Below are 23,484 nucleotides of genomic sequence, written 5' to 3' on the forward strand. Positions count from 1 at the left end.
TTTTGGACAATTATCGGTAAATCAGAAAAACGAATTATTGACTTTGTGTTTCATTGGTAGTCACAAAACTCTTCTGAACGACATCTTAGATAAATAACAGGTTAAGTATTACCCTTCATTTATTGCAGGTTTTGAACCGTTTTCTTTGAAGGAGACGATTATATTCAAATCAATCTGTATTGACGTATCAATAACATTTTTTTGTCCAAATGCACAGATTGCCACCTTTGATAATAGACGACACATTTATCATGCTTTTCACTTTTGGCTTTAAGTTGGACTGCGACATGCACTTTGTATTGTGTATATGGGTTCTCGTAACCGTTTAATACTAGAGGGGCCACGAAATCCTCTTCGCCATCAATCCGTAAATTTTAAACCATACATACATAAGCCTTTGGGTTCTAATAACTCAGAGCATTCCGATTATCTTACTATTTGAATCGATTGATACATCGTCTTTTCGCATTAAAAGTGTACAATTTCCAAGAATATTCGAAATTGAGTTAATATGCCTAATCATTTTGTATCACCAGTATTTTTCTCATAAATACTGTAAAAAGAGCGTAGTTTAGTTTTAGTTTTTTTTAGTTTACCTATATTTTGTGTACTATTAACATAATTAATACATAGTTTTATCTTACTTTAAAAGACAAATAATGTATGTACCTAACTGGTAAAAAATAAAAAATTAATGTTGCAAAGATGATTAATATTATAAATATCACATGTTAAACCTTTAAAACACGCACTTGTAAAATTAGTAAGTTTTGAGATTATACAGTTTTAATGCGAGAAGACGTGTGTTAATACTAAGACCTTACCCTATTCTGATTTGAAGGTAACAATCGTTGGACCAATAACATTAACGAGTAGGGCAGCCACATTCTGATGCTCATTGACTACAACTATCGCCTTACTCTACGATGAATAACCAATAAAATCACAAGTCCAATCAGACAAATATAAGTCAAACAAATATAAAGATCACATACATTTCTTTCCAGTCAAAACATAAGGAAAGACAATCGATAATATTAAACACGTTATTGTTTGAGTATCTCTCGTGCTGCGAGGATATCCTATAACGCTCTACAGTTTGTCAAACAAAACGACACCTGTAACTGCGCACACACAGACACTGTATCGACATAGTTTTCCATGTGTGCGTATTGCATGTTTGTGTGCGTCCGCTGTACCTGCCGGAGTCAACAAACCGTAACGCTTAAGCGAGAGCTACATTGGACCGATTCATATTCCTCATTCGAAACATGAAAAATATAGCGAGCTAGATTTTGTTTCCCTACGTATGCTGATAGCATTGTGAGGCTATTTTAGCTACTCCTTGACGTGTAGGTGAGCTCACGGGGCTCAAAGCGGGAGTATTGTTAACACTGGCCCTAACAAGAGCAGTGCTTCGCAGAATCTACCATCGGATCGGAAATGCGACCCACTGAGAAGATGCGGCGAGAAACTCAGTGGGCTGTGTCTATGGGTTAATTCACTCGTCGAGCCTTTCGTCGCAAGCGACGGGTTCGACGGGGACGGTGACCAACGCGAGCTAGTTAGTGGCAGCACTACTCGCTCATACAGATATTTCGATGAAAACATGAAATAAATAGTTGATTCGTTTAAGAAGCATCACATTTTGTGAATGTAATACGGCTCTGCAAGTATGGTTCCGACACGCCCAGCACGTGGCCCACACGCGCTCAGTGTAGCTCTCGCTTTACAAGCATTGTTGCACCTTTACAAGATCCTTTGTCGGGTTTATAGTAATGCAGTATCAGATGAATGTTATGTGTTGTTGAAATATCTTTTTACGGTAGCGGTTAATTGTCTTTCTGGAATGTCCTTAAACATGCATAAATATATATTTGTAAAATTCAAGGAGGATTCTGTCTCGAACTGCTGCTCATTACTTGTTGCCAAGAAATTATGCGTTGTTATTTGGAAGGTAGGATAATCGCTAACCCAGTTCAAAACACAAGCTCAGCCCCAGTTTTGGAATGGAAAGATTGGGTCCGAGGCCTGACCGCGTAATCGGGACAGATGATTGAACTTGAGGGTTGAGGTGAAGGGCTTGCTAACAACTGCCCAAGTACCTCCCAAGCAATTTAACTACTTTAGGAATGTATGCACCATTAGTTAGGAACGGTAGATGCACCAGATCGGAATGTCAGCTTGGATTCTTTGGCGAGTTTCACAAGTACGGTGACCTGGTTCTATGTCCCTCTGTAGCTTTAGAAACAGTGCACCGAGAGTAGATCAAAAGGATTCGTGAAGACTATTTAGAACGCGTTTGGCTGCTCTATGAGCCGGATCATCGGCATATTGGCCGGGGCTCACAATAAGTCGATTATCGTGTCGCGACGCTGATGCGAAGTAGTGTTCCGATGCTGTCTTAATATATTGCGTCCTCACTACTTAACATGGACAACAATAATTGAAATGTAGCTTCCGATAACCGCTTACCACCAAATAAATTGCATACACTTTTCCCTTTCTAAACCAGTTAAAGAGGACATGTCCTTACTATGCCATACCATACTGCTAATTAACGCATACCTTATAAAAGTAGTATTTACTACACATGAGTAATTTATAAAACTCTAAATATTATAATGAATTATCAATGTTAATAAAGATCTAACTCAGGAAGGATGTGCTTATTAAAAATTACCAGCACGGCTTAAATTACAAACATAACACGCTCGTAACGCAAGTTCAACTTAAATTATTTAAGTTCTACCTAAGAGTCTATATGAAAACCTCGTTCAAGATGCATGACCTGAAACCTACACATTCTTCGCTCGAGAACGAAAGAGACAGAACTATACGTGTGAACGAATAGGAAGGTTGTCGACGGGTTGCGGTCGCGAAACCGGTACAGCCGGTTGCCGTTCAACATAAAAAAATTCAAAAAAAAACAATAAAATGTAACCAATAAGGTTTGTTTTCATTTGAACATCGGATATACGTTACAGATATATTATGTCATAATAACGATACGTTCGAAAATAACTTAAACAAATCGCCTGTTAAATAATTAAATAGGGCTAAAGAAGAAACGTTTTATTTTTAAGTTAGGAACCGATTCACTAAGTAATTAAGGTTATCTGGAACGGGTTAACGAACCGGTGTGAGCGTATGTAGGGCTGGGTGTAAAACTGCCTCCCTGCAGTCGACATGGGACAAACACAAATGCGGACGAATAAGAAGGTACTCTCCGGTAACATATTGAAAACAAATGAAGAGGTATATTTTTTCTATGTCCACTATCGATTCACTGTTCACACTAAAAAAGTTTCACAAAAAGAAAATCGACTTTCGCAGTTTAAAATGAGCATAATATCATTAATATAGTCGAAATCGAACGAACATGCATTATCAAGGATAACTCAAGAACTACTGGTCAGATCTTGATAAATTTTAAATGGAACGAACTCTTCCTTTTTTGATCTCGCTCAAACATAGCCTTTTATATTTTTCTGATGACTTAAACGGAATATGTAGTAGAGTCTAAGAAAGATGAATCTGAAGATACTGAGAATGAATCTATTTCTAAGTTACCAAAAAGACATACATACATTATAAACAAAAGAAGGCAAACTTGTAATAGAAATCGACATAAGTACTTCAGTGCGCCGCGTAGGGCACCGGCGATCTACATGACAGTCAACGTGTTAACAAATGCGTATAACAAATTGTGTAATAAAAATCAAACCCACAAAAAATATAACTTGCCTAATTACTGATGGTAGGGCGTCTTGTAAATTCGCACGGGTAGGTACCAGTAGGTGTCTATACTAATATTATAAAAGGGAAAGATTTGTTTGTTTGTATTGAATAGGCTCCGAAACTACTGAACCGATTTGAAAAATTCTTTTACTGTTTGGAAACTATACTATTCCCGAGTGACATAGGCTATAATATCTTTTTTGAAAAAAATTAGGGATCCTTACTAAAACTCCAATAATGTAACCCGAGGTGTAAAAAAAATACCTAAAATATTATTTACATCACGTGCCCGGCGAAAACTATTGATAAAAGAATGTGCTACGATTTTGCAGAACACATTATTATTTATAAAAAGGGTCGCGGCAGCACAATATGTCTATTATAGTTATGCCGCAATACGTGTTATTTTATTTAAAAAAATGAAACAACGTCAAATATCATTGAAATTTTTGTTAAAGACCCGCGAGCGAAGCCGGAGCGGGCTGCTAGTAGTATATAATATTTTAAAACAGTAATTATAAGTAATACAATAGTAATATTATTTGTACTGCGGCTACAGAATAATCGATGTTTCAAATCTAGTTCTTTTTTTTTAAATGAAATAATATATAATAATAATTGCTTGATATTTCGTATCTTTAACAGTAATTTTTAAGTTCTCAGAAAGCAATTTTACGACGCCACAGACACAGATATGAAGGAACAATGTCTCCGGCGGCGTTGCGACGAAGCGTCGCAATACATACAAAGTTGAACGTACCTTGGCATTCCTTAACGCAAAGGCCGCTATCGTAGTTATGGTGTGTTTTATTGCAGACAACATTGCACGGAGCGCATCGGTTGGTCTCCGGGGAGCAGTATTCGTCTAGCTGACATATCAGCTGACCGCATCTGATGCCGTCCAGGGTGATTTGAGCGGAGGCGACGCCGGCGAGCATCAGGACGCACACGAATCCCGACATCTCTCTCTCTCTGTAACTAATAACTTGTTCTAAATAACTGCGACGACTTTGATGATCATGAAAACATTATTAATTAAATATATTTTATTTTAAACTAGTTGACCCGGCAGATTTCATAGTGCCTAAGCCGAAAAATAAAAGGCCTGAACTTTTGAATAAAATAAACTTAAAACAAACAAGAGACATCCGTCCGACGGGGGACATATCAAAGTAAAAACAAAATTATTATTTTTATTGAATTCCGAGCGTTTTCATATTTATCTACTTTTTAAACCTTCTCTGGACTTCCACAAATAATTCAAGACTAAAATTAGCCAAATTCATCACGAAACAGCGATTCATTTTTATATAATATTTAGATATTAAAAACAATATGTACTATTTTTTAAAAACATTACATAAAAATAGAAGATCAAGCTTTTGGATTTGCAGGATGGGATCTCATTTTACTTAGTTTTTATTGCACGAATAGATGCAAAGTTCAGCGTTCGATCTTTGTTAACGAAGCCCATAGGGATCGCAACGTGAATTCCGGAGACATGAGCTCGAAGGCGCCATTTTTTTCCCCTACCTATGCTTATAGCCTTGAGAGGCTATTTCAGCTTCTCCTTAACGTGTAGTTGAGCTCACGGGGCTCAAACCGGGAGTGTTGCTAGCACTGGCCCTAGCAAGAGCAGTGCTTCGCAGAATCTACCATCGGATCGGAAACGTGACTCACTGAGAAGGTCCGGCAAGAAACTCTGTGGCCTGTGTCATGGGTTCGACGAGGACGGTGATCCGTGCTTGTGGTACCTAAAAACCCAGTACCTGGTTAATGGATCAGGAGGATCCGTAATGACGTGTTTAGAACGACGTCGACTGTTTACCATTCAATCTACAGGATCGGGTATGTAATTCCCGGCGGCCACGACAGGAAGGTTTTCATGTCGTGCCACCTTTTCGAAATGGTGCAATGATACCGACTGTAGATACTTACTGATTGAGGGGCTCAATTGCATTATTGCTCCGGTATCCGCTTAACATCGAGTGGGCCGTGAGTTCCCGTTGAAGTTATATGGCAATCTATACGAATAGCCAAAGCTTTAATTCCATAGAAATAAGAGACCAGACATAGAACGACCTACGCGTGTGCTTTTAATAGCTCCCTATCGCACTTTATTATACATGTTCAAACACAACATTTTTTTTTACTGCTTTGATGGGTGCACGATCTCACAGCCCACCTGATGTTAAATGGTTACTGGAGCCCATAGACATATTATTATACAACGTAAATGCCGCCATCCACCTTGAGATATGAGTTCTAAGGTCTCAGTATAGTTACAACGGCTGCCCCTACCTTCAAACCTAAACGCATTACTGCTTAACGGCAAAAATAGGTAGGGTGGTTATTATTGTTATAAATAGTTTCAAATATTTAGTAATTCTGTACACTGAGTAACAATAATTGTAATCTGTCATATCTTTTTAACATTGTAAGTAATTAACATAAAATTTTGAATGTATTTATCAATCAATCGTTTTTTAACGATGGACTATTGTTAGATGTATTCGTTGACCTCAAAAACAAGAATAACAAATGATACTTCAACTACTAACTAATCACTTTAATCATTAATTTTATTAAAATGCCGATTACAAAAGTTAAAAATTATGAAACGAATACTAATGCAAAATTTTATTCATTATTAAATTATAATAAAACTATTTCAACAAACCTATTTTAAATGCATATCGGTTTTAAAAATACGATTGTAATTTTTCTTTGTTTTTTTTTTTTTTCTCGAAATCTATACTAATTTTATAAAGCTGAAGAGTTTGTTTGTTTGAACGCGCTAATCTCAGGAACTACTGGTCCGATTTGAAAAAATCTTTCAGTGTTAGATAGCCCATTTATCGAGGAAGTCTATAGGCTATATTAATATATAACATTACGCTAAGACCAATGCAAGCGGAGAACCAATAAAGAATGTTTCGAAATGGGTGTTTTAATTCCTTTCGTATGAGAGTCTTCTCTGTATCTGTGTCTGTCTAATGTATGAGAGTTTCTTTTGAAGTCTGTTAAAAAACGTGATATTGATACCTTAAATAACTTTTTAACATTCTATTGTTCAAAAATATTTTCACTTTCTACGTAAATGAAGAGACGGGTAAAATGTAGAGTTATGCCAAAGTAGGTAACTATTCCACGCGGACAAAGTCGCGGGCATATGATAGTGTTTTTATATTATAATTCAAACAAACGCTTAGCAGAAAACGAGGCAAAACACGTTCGGCGAACACATTGCGTGGTCCGTTCCGGCGTTAAAATAATAATAATAATAAAACTTCGAGGATGCCACTACACTTTCGCTGCATAGTAAATAGCGTGAGTCATCGCGTACCTGACCGCCACAGCCGTAACGGACAAGTGCCTCCAACGGGCCACAATAGAAAATCCGTCATCAAACCTCATTGCAGAATTGGCGCCACAATAAAATTTCTTTTGTTTTTTTTTTTTTCTAATGTCAATAATCATTTGTTGTTGGGTTACAAAAAAAAAGGTAGTAACTAGGAGTTACGTGTCCATCCGTGCGGCGGTATACTTTTGCTTTAGAGCGAACGAGGTGAGTCACCATTTTGCTGAATATCGAAAAGGTGTGCAAGTGGCTGATGCTCGGAACAACCGATCGTTAACTCCCATGTAATTTATCTCAAAAAATATATATATTTGAATAGCATCGTAACGAGTATGACTTATTACGTTACGATAAGAAACTGTTTTTTTTTATCCTACCTAAGCTGATAGCCTTGAGAGGCTATTTCAGCGTAAACTTAACTAGTAGGTGAGCTTGCGGGACTCAAACCTGACGACGTTGCTAACACGAACCCTAGCAAGAGCCGTGCTTCGCAGAAGAAGCTGCTGCCACTGTTGCGGATAGCGGCGTCAGCATAACAAAATAATCAACACTACTATTACCACTATCGACACTAAATAAAAAAAACTAACACTAACTAACCTAACTGCAAGTCGGGAAATGGGTTTCTAAATACGTCATCATATAGTAAATATATAGCAATTTCAAGATAAATAAATCGCAACAATTTCAACGTTAGACATTTTTTTTTTAATTCACGAATATTTAAACTGACAAATCAGCAACTCAACGGTCCGAATTGCAAATTCAAAAAAAGAATTATGAGGAGGTAACACTTCAACTTACCGTAGATGAGAATTTCTCTAAGACTCAATACGATATTCCTATGAGATTTTATAAAGTCGTAGTGTTGTACTCACCAGAACGAGGTCACCTTAGTCACCGATGGGATACAACATTTTATATCAGGTGTTGGCACTCAAACAATAACTTATTCTTTATTTAATCTCTGGGATAAAGCGTGCAGCTCACAAGGAGGAAATGTAGCCAATCTTTTACTGAGTTCCATGATTAAAATAAGCAAAAGCATGACTAAAGCACAACAGGCAAGTTTACACCGAAATTGTGTTGCCTGGCAACGGTACGTGGTTGGTCCTTCAATAGAAACGTTTTATCTTCAAGTTTGTTATATTAAATCGAAAGACAATGTCTTTGCGCCCGTACAACAAAATCCCACAAGATTTCAGAACCTACATATACATAGGTTTAAGAAAACTATTAAAGAACATCTGTGCAATAAAGCTTACTATAGAGTCAATGATTATCTAGAAGATTGCACAAAGTGGGAATGAGTTGCTCGCTCTGGGCATTTCAATATTGGAGTAATTGTTACGTTATAATACTCATAGTAAAAAATTCATATTTAAAAAAAAATCTATTATTAAAAAATATATATATATTACTTCATATTAAAAAAAAAAAAAAATCCCGCTGAGTTTCTTGCCAATTCTTCTCAGGACGGAGGCTAGTTCTTGTGAATTGGCGGTAGTTCTTTTGACGTTCAACAAGTATGTATTTTCATTTATGTTGAATAAAAATTTTTTAATTTGATTTGAATGAATTGACTTGATTCGAGTCTAAATACAAAAAATCTTAGAACACTGCATCTCCGAGTTGATAGTATCCATGTCTGTTTATTGCTCGTGTTTTGGTCTATTTGAAAATATTAGCAAACATAATATTAATCTTGGCGGTATATTTTGTATTTAGATTGTTTAAAAAAATTCGTTCCGTTAAAAAAAAAACTTGTTTTAATATTTTTTTTCAATATATTTTTTTACCTGAGTTTTAGAGATACATTTTGCCTATTTACATACAATTCCGATCCCCGTTAATATCCGATAATGGATCTGGAAATAACTCGAGTGGCGAGCGGATCGCTAGGAAATCGAAAGAACGATTGAATTTCAAGACTACAGAGTATTTCACGATTTCATTGCTCTCGTAATTTGAAAGAATTTTAATTTCAAATGAGTCTAATTGCGTATAGAGTCCTGCTATTTACTTATAATTATGGCTGATATAAATATTGACGCCATTTGGTAGGCAGCGGCTTGGCTCTGCCCCTGGCATTGCTGAAGTCCATGGGCGACGGTAACCACTCACCATCAGGTGGGCCGTATGCTCGTCTGCCTACAAGGGCAATAAAAAAAAATTCAATTTTATCCGTATTTCGGTAGTGCAGAAACCGTACCGTGAAATTTTTCTTAAGTACTTAATAATCTCTCTCGGCGACTCCTCGATTGAGACGATGTTCTATCGTGTTCAGAACATATTCAAAGAAGGCTTCTGAATAACCTTCGAAGTTTTTCATTATTTTATTCTGTCTTAATCAAATAGTGCGATTCAAACAAACGCTTGGTCAACAAAAAAAAATTAATAACCGTATTTATATTTGCCTATGAATTCCTAAAGCTGACTCACGTAGATTAATATTTTATATTTTGCCTAAACGTGTCAAGTTGTGGATGTAGTGATCTAATTGCACGATCACCTTGAAATTCGTGTTTAATACTCACGTATTTACGTATGTACTGTTCACGAAGGTTTTTTTATAAACGAAAACGACACGTTTGTATAGATAAGAAGTGAAAATATGCTGCGAAACGGTAGACTAAATGCGTTTTACGAGACGCGGTCAAGGTGACGCTGCATTTATTCTAACCAACCTGGCGTTGAATGGTTCCTGAAGCAGATAGGAATCGCAGCTTAAGAGCCGCCAACTTAAGAATTGATTATATTAATATAATTTTTTTTTTTTTTATATTCTAAGACAAAATTACAGAGTACAATAGTAGGTATACTGGAGACATCATTTAAGCGGAAAGATCGCTGTGTCTGAAAACTCAGCTTTTCCTGAATAAAAAAAGTAAATTAAAAAAATATAAGTAATTATTAACAGTGAAATCTCAGTTGTATTGTATACTAAAGGTCCCGATAAACTGTCGCATTTCAAATGGTCTTTTATGTTCATCTTTTCATCACAAAAACCACGTAATAGAGCCTATCACCACGAGAATAAGCATCATATTTGAAAAAACATAATTTAAGTACAGTTTTCGCATTGCACGCCATGCATGCTCTCGAAAGAACGCGTGGCTCTCAGGAATCTACGTTTTACAATCAATCCAATCATTATCTAAACGAGAATCGTAAAAAGGGAAAATGCTTCAGAAAAATCTACAACATTCGGCCTTCAGCTGCTTATCTATGTGCAGTGCACATTAATGGCATTGAATTATCGTCAATGAAATGAATAATAAATGCACTTTGCATTACTTTTAAATAAATTTATTAGTGTAAAGTGAATTATCCGAGTCCAAGGATTAAATTTTTCGATCTGATTTTCTAGTCAATTTTTCGAAAAAATTGCTATACTGTCGACACTGGCGGACAGTACAAGCATGGATATGTTAGACATCCGCTTTGAAACTTCTCATGATTTAATAGAGTCATTATTTTATAATATAGTACAATATCTCCGTTACAACCGTTAAATATGTATGCAGTAGTTTTTTTTTGACGACAATTTTTTGTTTTGTTTATTTGTTGTTCTGTGTTCTTAGTGCGAGTTCTTTAACGTTCTCGATAGCGTAAAAGTAAGCCCAATAATGTATGCAGTTGGAACAGCGCCCCTAGCGGCAAACGTAGGCAAACGATCCCATTCCATATAAATATGAGCTAACTTTCACGTTATCGAGACCGTTAAAAAACTCCCACTAAGCACACTGCATAGTTGTCAGAATACTGAGGTAAGTAGCGAAATTTTAACAATAATTATTTGTTGTAACACATATTTTTGTAACCTCAATATCAAAGGCCACTACTCCGATGTAGTACCTACTTTAAGGAAAGACTCAAGAAACCTGTATGGAAGTCACATATTGTTTTCAACTAATCTGTATGCAAGATATGACAACGTGACTGTCTCGAGGCTGTTTGTACGTACGTATGTACTGTTTGTACGACTAAGAATTATCTATTGTTATACAACCCCATACCTTAACTTGTTAGCGTAAGACACGATTTGCTTTGCTTGAAAAAAAGGGCTAGACAAAATAATGTTTTGCTTCATTGATATTTTACATTAATACTTAAGTGGGTGGAAAACTCTGTAGTTCATGTTAACATTAAGATTTTACATTTCAAAGTCTTATAGAAAGTAAAATTTTCATTTACATTTTACTTTCATGACATTTTCTGGAAAAATAATACTATTTTATTATATATTTATGTCTGAAAGCTTTAAAATCACACACAGTGACCAGGGCCCCGAACTAACATCTCTTCAAAATGTCTATTTAAATACACTTATTTAGTTCAAATACATACATACATATATAGATATAAAAGACTCTGACAAAGAGCAAACAATTCCATTAGACAGTTTTCTGGAAGACAGCATCGAATCCACGAACCTCGGCCCCAGCAGTCAGGATCGTCGATAGTCGCCAGCTATACATAGCGCCACCAAGTCATCAAATAAGTCTCAAATAACAAGACTGGATGGCAGTATGCGCACTAATTTTGTTCTTTTAAAATCTATTTGCTGACATCATTGCAAGGATTTTTAGTATGCAAGATACTATTGTTCAAAATTTTTACGAAGTCTTTCCGTGCTCAATTTTTTTAGTTTCTTCAACGTCAACATCAACACCAACCGACTTAACCTAACAGGTGTATGGATCTAATAAAGAATAAATTACAAAAATAAAAAAATAAAAAAAAACCTCAACATCGATCAACAATATCATACGCGTAGTTAGCCAAGAAATAAATACACTTTATATCAGTTAAGTATCTAACTTGGTTCGTACGCGAGTTTGTCATCTTCTCCAAACTCTGGCTTGTTAAATACAGGGTGTTAGGAACGAGGCTTTTAGCAAATACTGAGCGTAAATTTGGAAAAAAATCGTTATTAGAATTTTGAATATTCCATATAACATTTCGGGTCACATAATAAATACATATATATAAAAATTCAGTATTTTTTTAAACCAGAACTCGGTTGAAAGTCAACTAAAGTGTCACCCTGTATGCAAATTTTTATATGCTACTAGTTGTTTTTATCATTCTCTGAAGTTAGTTTATAAATTGCTTGGATTATGCCGCGAAATAGTACAGCAGTTTTATCAAAGGTATACTACGCTCTTGTACGGCAATTGTGTGTTTCATTTGTGTGGAAAATCTTTCTTTTTCTTCCTGTCCATATCCGACTATGTAAGGTCGGCGGAGAATTTCCGGTTTTTCCTTTCAGATCTGCTATACGTCATCTCCCTTCTCTAGCATATCCTCTTACACACATGTCTTTTTAGTAGCCCGGAAAAGCTGTCTGGGATTATTTCCATTGTATTTTAATTACTTACAAAGTGTACACAATAGATTAAAGGGATGTTGAAAAAACAATACATCACAAAATTAAAATTCTTTTTTTTTTAAATGATATGTACTTCGGAGCCCTACCATACCATACCTACCTGATGGCGGCAAAACCGTCAAAAAACCATGCGCATGTAATGAGGTATTGCTATATGAAATTTACTATTCAATATATTGGGTTAAGGTTGGTTTTCGATCAACGTGAATAAACAAAAAAATAATATCAATATTACTTAAACTTACTAATCGACAGTCGGGTAAACAAGCTCTAAATAATTTGGTTATATACTAAACTTTGTTCGGCTATCCGAAATATTTTGAGAATTAAATAAGAAATCCTACAAAGGAGTATCAAAAGAAAAAAGCTAATTTACACGGGCCTTTTAAAACACGGGCGAAATGGATGGTTTTCTCCGCATTTTTTATTCATTTCGAAAAAGAAGAATTCTCTTAAAGATTTCATTACAATTATTACCATCTACTAATTTCATGAAACTTTACTCAAAGCCGAGCTGCTACGCTGGCTCGTTTAATTATTATCGAACTTCACAAGGTAGCCCATTAGGTTAATCTCAAGATTTTCTGATATAAACATACATATATACATACACACATAGATACATCTAATTTATTTAAATAGACTAAGTATTAATAGGTTTGTCTCATTACCATCTATTCATAATTTATATACCTTTCCAAAAAGTCATTTCTGAAGTGCTTTTATTTGCATATTTTTAATACAAGCAGTGATAAATTTTAATATCAAATTCAATAAGAATTTACAAAAAATATCATTACTTAAACAGGCTAAAAGAACACAGCCGAGTTTGGCTTTTAATACTCGTATAGTTAGATACGGTAATACATTCATTTATTACAAACATAGGTATATTAGACCAATAGTACTACGCCAGAAGCACTAGCAACTTTATACATCACAAATAAACAAACATTCGTTAATATAAATAGAAGACTGAATAAGACCTTTAGACCGGTGATGCAGCCAGATCCGGATATGACTGGACGCAGTGTTCTGCACCGGATATTGCGACAGTCAGTTTCAAATATTACTGTCTATTTGCTTAGATTTTTGACCGGAAAATGCATTTTCAAATCACCCAACTAAATCTGACGTGTTGTGTAATAATTCAACAACGGAGTATATGCATGACAAAAAATGGTTTCTTCTTATTTATTAACTGTATTATTATATTATTATTATATTTTTTGTCTCAATACCTAGCTGATGTTTTATTAGTGTTCGATATTAATCAGTCACCCGAATTTATAGAGAGCGCAAATTAATGTGTTTTAAAAGGGGTAATGAACGCAAATCGTTTTGAAAAATTCAAATTTGTTGCCTGTTGCGATCGATGGCTACGGAGATCATATTATGTTTTGTAAACTATTTAATTAATTATTAGAATTTCTAAGCAATCAGAAATCTGACGTGTCTACGAAAAATATTTTTTTAAACCATAAAACAAACTAATGATATTCGGTACAAATAATGATTTTTAATTAAAGCCTGTTGATGATCCTGGTTAGGAAATTAGTAATAAAATTTGCAATAAAAGTATTGATACATATGTAATTTTCAAATGAATTGAAATGTTAGCCGCGTCGCACGATCTCTCATCCTGTCCAGGTGAAATTGGAAAGGCCTTCGAGCCAAAAGAAATCTTTCATTCCAAAAAAAAGGGCTCCTATATGTATTGGTTATCGCAAAACGCGTGTGAAATGGTTTAAAATATATAACCTATCATCAAAACTAGTCTATCGATATGCTATATTAATTATCTATACTAATATTATAAAGAGGAAAGATTTGTTTGTTTGTTTGTTTCGAATAGGCTCCGAAACTACTGGACCGATTTGAAAAAATCTTTTTCCATTAGAAGCCGACATTGTCCCTGATGAACATAGGCTACTTTTTAATTATTATTTTTAATTTTTTTTTTGTTTCATGTGTGTTTTAATGTTTCCGAAGCGAAGCGAGGGCGGGTCGCTATTTATTATATTTTTTATACAAATGAGACTTAGAATTAACAAAGTAGCTTCTGGATATGAACAATGTTAGGGGTACAGGCAAGCTGCTACCTAAGAACTATTTTCAAGCCCTGTTAACCCCATGGACTCCAACGGATCCAGTTAGTAAACAAAAAAAACCTCTGGCAGAACATTGAGAGTAAGTAAATGCAGCCCCAATTTAGATGACGGCGACTGACGCGATCGTAATGGGAAATCATGTAGTCATTATCTTTATTATTTTTAATATCACCTAGTAGCTGTATTCTTTATAACCTATGCAGAAGCAGCAAGGAAAAACATTGATTGAAAAATTATCATCTCTAATATGAATTATTTACGTAGCTCACGGACGACTAGATTGAAAAAGTAAACTGTAAAACTGCTTTCATTATTTATCCTACAGGAGCAGATATTATTTCAACAGAAAATAATAATGCGAAGAGAAAGAAAAGCAAGTTAATTTAATTTCGAATACAAACACAGAACTGTAAACGGCGGCATTGAAGATGAAGAATCCTTACTGCTCGAAGCACCCATTATTTACAAAAGACTGCATCTCCGCCCACAATTTGCTTTAGCCAGACAGGATTGTGGATCGCCTTGGGAATTTAAAAAGAAAAAACAAACTTAGTGTTTTTATAAAAATGGATTTCCAATAAGTTTTCGTTTACCGGCGCCAGAATAAGCCGGGCTTCTTGAATATGAATTATAACGATTGAACGAGATTGATTGAACGAGAAACATACGCGTGAAATAGTCGTGTACTCATTCGATTCTGTTACTTTTGATGAGTAGGTTGAATTTGACGTATCCAGTAATAAAAAAAAAACATATTAGGATTATTTAGATTAAAGGAAGATTCTAAATAATTTATTACATTTTGGGTCTGATTGAAATTACAAATTCGATAAATTTTCATGCTTTTTGTAGATTCTCTAAGATTCAACATGAATTCTTGGGACTGGTCGGTGCTTCTTAAAAAAGGACTTGGTTCGTGTTTCCACAATTTAAAGTCGAATTTTGATTAGAAAAAAGAATATTTCATTTACAATTAAATCTCCAAATTCTAAATGGAATATGATTATTTTTATTGCAGTATACAAAATACGTAAATAAAAATTTTATTTAGAAATCGATAAATACATACTATTTAATTTTTCACTAATAAATTTAAATGATGAAAGTTTCCTTCAGTAGGAAATATCATTTACTAGATTCCAATTAAAGATATAGTCAATAACGAAATCAGCAAAACATTATATTCCCACAAGAACCACATTACCGGATCATAATTCTCGATCAGTTGAAATTCTACTCTACTTGCACAATACCTAGAATTTTGTATTAGCAAATGTAAATTATCATCGCATTAAGCCAGTTTCAATCGTTGGAATTGTCACATAATGAATGTGAATTCAAGGAATATAAAAAAAGACAAAAGATAAACGCGAGTTCGCCAACTAAACAAATTAGATATTCGAATAAGCTTTTAAAATACAATCTTCATTTTTTACTGGCTTATTTAGAATCTGTAGAAATGTATATAACAACTACCATTAAATGAAACTCATTTAATTTTCTGGTTTTCATGCCCCTTGGCTTTTATATGTAAACCAGTATGTACTAGCTACACTTACGTATGGGCTGAGACCTGTGCAGTGTGCTTAATGCGAGTTTTTTAACTTCTTGATCGCGTAAAAGTTAACTCAAATTTGAATGGAGTTTTTTTTCATTGCTTAGGTGGATGGACGAGCTCACAGCCCACCTGGTGTTAAGTGGTTACTGGAGCCCATAGACATCTACAACGTAAATGCGCCATCCACCTTGAGATATAAGTTCTAAGATCTCAGTATAGTTACAACGGCAGCTCCTCTCTTCAAACCGAAACGCATTACTGCTTCACCACGGCAGAAATAGGCAGGGCGGTGGTACCTACCTACCCGCGCGGACTCACAAGAGGTCCTACCACCAGTAATTACGCAAATTATAATTTTGCGGGTTTCATTTTTATTACACGATGTTTGTTATTCCTTCATCGTAGAAGTCAATCGTGAACATTTGTTGAGTACATAATTTATTAGAAAAATTGGTACCCGCCTGGGATTCGAACACTGGTGCATCGCTCAACACGAATGCACCGGACGTCTTATTCCTTAGGCCACGACGACTAAATCTCTCTCGCACGCCTGCAGTTTAATGGCAAAAAAACCACATTGGCAACTTTTTGTTAACCGACTTCAAAAAAGGAGGAGGTTCTCAATTCGGCTGTATTTTTTTTATGTTTGTTACCTCATAACTTATAACTGGGTGAATCGATTTTGATGATTATTTTTTTTTTAGGAAGGTGATGCTTCCCGTGTGGTCCCATTTCAATTTAGTCCAGTTCTGATAATGATATCCATGAGAAAACCATGTAAATCTTAAATTTGCATCAAGTACGTGCGTGACAAATAGACGAATAACTCAATATCACGCCAACCTATTTCGATGATTTTTTTAAAATTGTATATTAATTTGTTTTGGAATATCTTTTTTTTTCTATTTGAAGTCGGTTTTTGTTAAAGCATGTCTATTTATTATACATTTATTGTTTGACAGGACGCATTGTTCACTATTACAACAAATTTAATAATTTCTTTGTAGAATAAACATTATGAATTTATTCAATCGCTTGGGACTTTGGAACAATAGGAGTAAGCAATATGTAAAAGATTAAAGCGAAGATCGCTAAATTGAAATCGAAATTGACATAGCGAGTGAGATTATTGAATCCGAAGCCGATCTGCAGGTATTTGCATCGGTCATATCATGCAAATTTTCATAGGAACGTAAATCCTAGTTTTGTATTCAGCTTTATATTGGATGCTATCGGCAGGAAAACTAATCAGGAAATTTAAATTTTCAATTCATTGTTGTGCTGAAGCTGGTTTGATATTTAATTAAAGGGTAGTTTTTATTGAAGCTCTCGGAGCGCAGATTTTGCATACGTCTCGATTTACGATAAGTATCAAACTAACTTTAATACTTACATGAACTGTCTACGAAAATAGAATAGCTTTTCAACGAAAGTATGTTCCAAGAAATCATTAAAATTATATCAACTTTGAAATTATGTTCGTCTTGAAATTTCCAATAAACGTATTTTTGGTACATTAGATTTAACTTGTAAAAACAACTTATTAGTTGTCACATAGGTATCTAATGTATCTAATCATATTAAATATTAAAGTTTTCAAATTACAAGTAAGGCAGGATCAAACATTGAAATTTATTCCTTAGACAGGTGAACGAGTTCTCGGTCCACCCTTGTTGTAAGTGGTTCCCGGAGCCCATAGACATCGTTGGCGCCCCCACCCAACTCGAGACATGAGTACTAAATCTCAGTTCTATAGGGCAACGGCTACCCCACCCTTCAGAATGGAATGCATTAGTGCTTCGCCACTGAAATTGTCAAGGTGGTGGTACCTACCCGTGCAAGCTCACAAGATACCTTACCTACCTCTAGTACCAAATCGAAGTTATGAAAAGACAACTGGATTTTTGCATTAAAAGTTGACTTGTGCTGCAAAATTAAATTTCAAGAGTTCTCAACAGTTGCAACTGCTGTTAAAATGATACATAAGTATGTTCAAGGGCCGCGGAAAAAAAAACTCCCAAAGAAGATCTCGTTACTGATCATTATTTATATCGAAAAATATTAATATTATTATTCGTATCTTGGAAAACAAATCTGTTTTTGTTTGTTTCATGATCTTGATGTGATCAAAAGTTGTGTGTTCTGGAATTTATATTTCTCACGTTATAGTTTTTAACGTTTCATGCGGAAGTATAAATATGTCATATCATATATCAAAGAAATAAATGCTTTAATTTTTTTAAATTGCGATAGAAATAATTTTATTTAAAAAAAATCTAAATGTGTTACCGCCACCGCCTCCGTATACGTAGGCTTTTAATTATAACAGCTTTTAGTTTGTTTATTTAGCTGTAAAATTACATGGTTTCAATATTAAATCTCGAATTTTCAACATTGACGTGGAGGAATAAATATTTTATTTTTATGGAGTAGTTCTAAATTGAACAAATAAACTAAAAATAAATTCGCGCCATTTCTCACCGTCTTTTTTAAATATAAACGTACAAAAGTACATACTTCTATTACACTTTTAGAAACAAATAGAATTAATAGGCTGTGTGTGTTTTCTTAATGAATAATGGTTGCGCCAACGTCACCTCGTTGACAATAGGGAGCGTTATACAATAAATATTACATTATCTTATGATAAATATTACAAATTAGAAAAAAAAAAACAGTACAGAAACGATTTAGGTGTGTGTTTTCATTAAGTACCGATTACCTATCAAAAACAATCGCTGCCTTCTTAAATTGTGTTTTCTTGAAATAGTTTTGCACCAATGCGTTTCAATGCCAACGTTTCTTTTATGATGGCACAAAAGTTATTTTTATTGTATAAGTAGCTGACTTTTATACAGTTAACCGGACATCTAAATAAGTCGCATTCGTTCCATGAACGGGGCAATACCCGCAAAACCATAAACACGGGCCGACCAATTACTGATAATATTATACTAAAAACCTGTTCTTTTTTTTTGTTTTGTTCTTCTAAGAAACTTAATGATTACTCATCGCGAGAACGAGACGACGAGAAACAAACAGCAAGTTTTAAATCTCGTGACGATCGCGACCCTGATGATAGATAGCTCAGCAGTGTCTTCAAAAACCTCCTAGACCATAAGTGCAACGTAGTAATGCTAGGTTATATAACAAGAAAATCAATTACCGCAACAGCCTTTGAACATATAATTAGATTAAGGTTTATAAATTTTAAAACAAATAAAAAAAACCAATGATTAAATTTAAATAAAGAAAATCACTCACTCTCTAAAGCACCGTGTACATTTTCGCAGGAACAGACACAAGCACTGTGGTATGATACTTTCTAAATTTGAATTTTAACTTCAAAGCCTCCAGAGGCTTGACGAGCAATAACGGAGGTGGGCGACGGAATGCGACTCTTGCGCAGGTAACGTTACATCAGTGTTCGTTTGCGCTTGTGTGTGCGTGTAAATATTAACAGCGTATAGATACACATAGCTTGGTGTGTGTAAATATCTCGATGATGTTATAAAAGCGTGCACTTTAGGGAATGCTAAGTGTTTTTCTTTTTTTATTATATTACTAGCTGACCCGGCAGACTTCGCCTCAATCGAGAAATAAAAGACCTAAACTTTTGTATAAAATAAACTTAAAACAAACAAAAGGAATCCGTCCGACGGATGGCACATCAAAGGAAAAACAAAATTGTTATTTTTATTGAATTCCGAGCATTTTCATATTTATTCTAGAGTCTAGAGAACTAGACTTCCACGAATAATTCAAGACCAAAATTAACCATCTGTTTAATCAGTCCAGCCGTTCTCGAGTTTTAGCGAGACTAACGAACAGCAATTTATTTATATATATATAGATAATAATATATATGTAGTTTATGCGCAATTCTTCAAGTTACTGTAATAGATTAACTTCGGAAACCGATGTCAAATTTATATACACATTATTTATATTATGTACTATATCTGTATGTATTAATAGAGGTTTATGACATTCTGAAAAATAAAAAGTAGACGAATTAATGTAATTTAACAGAATATTAAGCAATTGGAACACTGAAGTATGAAACCTAAATTGGAATTAAATTAAATGGAAGATTCGAAATAAAATGAAATGTCAATTTTTGTTAGAAACTGTCTCCGGTGACTTTTATCATTTTACCCCACTTGTCACCCACCCACAGACGTTTATAATATATATGTAATGAATGATTGAATGTCAATTTGTCATATGACAATTGACAGTAGTTTAAAATAATTTTTCGGTTAATGGACGTTGTGAACTGTGTGATAAAGAATTATTGAAGAAAGGGCATTAAATGTTGTTTCTTCAATAATTCTTTATCACACATTTCACAATTATTTTAAACAACTGTCAATTGTCATATGACAGATTGACATTCAATCATTCATTACTTAAATATCACAGATATTGAATGGTTAATAAATCTTCATGAATACCGATTTAAATGTGAAGGAAAAATAAAATAATTCGCGTAACTTCTCTTCTCGCTTTCCCCCAGAAAGTTCCCAATTGTTACTTTATTTGACGTCTCAAGACAAAGGCGCTCACATCGCAGTGGCCTGCCTGCTTTTTTCTCATGCCTATACATTGGTAGCTGGTAGTCTAAGGGACTATTCCAGATACTCCTGGACAGATTAGTGAGCTCACGAGCTCAGCCTGAGAGAATTTGCTAACTCTACCCTAGCAAGAGCAGTGAGAAGATCCGAAGACAAACTTAGTGGTCTACCCGTGCTTGACAGGTGTAACTATACTGAGACCTTAGAACTTATATCTCAAGGTGGGTGGCGCATTTATGTTGTAGATGTCTATGAGCTCCAGTAACCACTTAACACCAGGTGGGCTGTGAGCTCGTCCACCCATTTAAGCAATAAATAAAAAAGGTGGGCTATACGTTCCCCTGGCGACTGTGCTGTCTTAATTGTCTTCCTCGTATCTAGAGTAATTAAACTTCAGTAATTTTTATTTAAAAAAATGAAAATGTATTTATTTTATAGGAATTACTGAAAGTAAATAATTAACAGAATCAAGAAAACCTTTTGAAAGTTAGTAAGTACCATAGCTTATTCCGGCATTCACAAAGTAAAGGTCAAACATTCAAGTTACATCAAAATATTGATTAGTAGGCGGGAATTAGCTAACTGAATGTTTCTCAATATTTTGACTTCTATTAGGTCTTTTGCAAGAACGACATTTTCGCATTTCCTATGTCTTCTCACGTCCTAATATTAATTAATACCGAACAGAATTTTTAAACAAATACGTTCTACGTGTGTTATTCTGTTATTTGCAGTACCTGTGTGTGTCGTAATATGCGCTGCGTGTTGTACAATACGAATTTGCTCATTAACTAGACAAACATCGATATACTGAATTTTCAATATGGCGCATAGCTTGTTGTTTCAAATTACATACACATACTATGTATAACGAATATTTCATTGGGTCGCGTTTAAATTTCTCTGAATTTTAATTAAGCAATACAACCTGAGCCTTCTTTGAGACATTCTATCGTTTTATGATAAACTGAATGGATTAACCCGGCGATAAAACAGTAGTTTTACTTCCCTGCAGAAGTGTATAAGGATAAAAAAGCCTTGCTTATTCAGACTTAAGTTGCGGCTAACTCCAGTTGTCCCTGTTTACTTTAAATTCTCAACAAAATGGAATCCAATCCAGATTATCAATTAATAGAACGATGTTATCAAATTAACTACTCGGTTCACGCTGTGTATGTAATAATCTATCAATGTGCTATTGAATATATGAAGCAGACTGTAAGTTCAGCATTTACTACATTATATGTAATAGTATTATTTCTAACCAAATATTACACGAATAGATAGGTTGGCCATCTTGTGCATCTTAAAGCGCAAATCATTTATAGCTATTTCATTAACCTCTCTATCTATCGTTCATTTATGTAAGGAATTTATGTATGTATATGTATGTATGTGTATATATATTTCAATTGATTGGTGTACAGCGTGTAATTAGTTTCCAAACGATTCTTTTCCACCGGATGGTTGTCTGGAAGAAATCGCTCTTGTCAATTGTACTTTTTTTTGTATTTAATGTTTCGCATTTTTTCTTTTGTTGGTGTACAATAAATAATAAGTACTCTCTCTCTCCCTCTCTCTCATTTTTCGATCAAAGTGTCTTTTACTTTTGTTTCTTACATAAACGTTCTTTCGATATACTACAAGACAAAACTTTCCTTAGGCTGATGAATTCGAAGAGTTCAGTATCTGCAATATCGGTATAAAAATTACGAATCAACTAGTTGCAAAGGCTTCTTCTTCAAACTCATTTACAGACAGACGTAGGTACACATTTAGTCTTATACTTAGACAAAAATGTAAATAGCTAGTTTTTAACAAGAAAATATCGAAAACCTTTAAGTACAGCAATGCAGCAACAGATGTTTCATTAGAAAGTACCATAAATTCTAAACGAAACAAAACACTTTCTGGTCTAATGTCAGAATTTTCCAACCTCTTTCCGAAGGTGGATTTCTAGCGTAGCCTAAATAATTTTATTTAGGACCATTATTCTCACATTGTTGTAGCTTTATTATTGACTAAAACCTATAGAGATTATTGGACTCACCTTCTTGCAACCAAGGTCTTCGATTACTGTTCCTTAATTGGATCTTCAAATCAGTCTCTACTAGTAGTGAATTTCTTATTAAAAAAAGATCCGGCGAGAAACTCAGCGCGCTGATGTATGGGTTATCTCTTTGCAGTTCGACGGGTTCGGTTACCTGGGTCCCTAAGCATTCTCCTAGTACTAGAATAGAAGGCGTCTAATGCTAGTCAGTGAATCTGATGAATTTGTAACGACCGGTATAGGGTGTCGACGGCGACTGGCTCCTGCGTGAGCAGAAGTTAGTTAAGTTACATCGCCCTGAGCACCAACCCCAAGAGTAAATCCAATACTGATTCCATGTGCCACTACCGTGAGTCCATTGAGTACATCCGCAAGTTTTAAAGTATGATTTGAAATAGTATTGCCGCATTATTAAATATCAAAGGTTTTAAGAAATAAAGTATTTGGCATGTTCACAATTACTGGTGGCAGGACATCTCGAGTCCGCACGTGTAGTTACCACCACCCCGCCTATTTCTGCCGTGAAGCAGTAATGCGTTTCGGTTTGAAGGGAGGGCAGCCGTTGTAACTATACTGAGACCTTAGAACTTATATCTCAAGTTGGGTGGCGGTATTTACGCTGTAGATGTCTATGGGTTCCAGTAACCACTTAACACCAGATGGGCTGTGAGCTCGTCCACGCATCCAAGCA

General features: G+C 34.8%; 1 protein-coding gene across 3 annotated transcripts in view; it reads right to left on the bottom strand.

Moving 5' to 3' along the window:
• The window catches only part of grnd (grindelwald), a 42,025-nt gene extending 22,412 nt beyond the window's left edge, over positions 1–19,613 (bottom strand). Inside the window, exons 1-2 of one of the 3 annotated variants that reach the window (XM_028179665.2) lie at positions 19,431–19,613; positions 4,502–4,719 (exon numbers count right to left, since the gene is read on the bottom strand). In XM_028179665.2, the coding sequence (XP_028035466.1) occupies positions 4,502–4,703 (202 nt within the window). In that variant the 5' untranslated portion in view covers positions 4,704–4,719; positions 19,431–19,613. Of the gene's footprint in view, positions 1–4,501; positions 4,720–7,980; positions 7,997–19,430 lie in introns of those variants that run through there. The other 2 variants (XM_089730431.1, XM_028179667.2) reach the window with 2 other exon arrangements.
• Between the last annotated feature and the right edge of the window lie 3,871 nt (positions 19,614–23,484).

The sequence above is a fragment of the Bombyx mandarina genome, chromosome 01, assembly GCF_030267445.1.
Source record: "Bombyx mandarina strain Sakado chromosome 01, ASM3026744v2".
Taxonomy (NCBI): domain Eukaryota; kingdom Metazoa; phylum Arthropoda; class Insecta; order Lepidoptera; family Bombycidae; genus Bombyx; species Bombyx mandarina.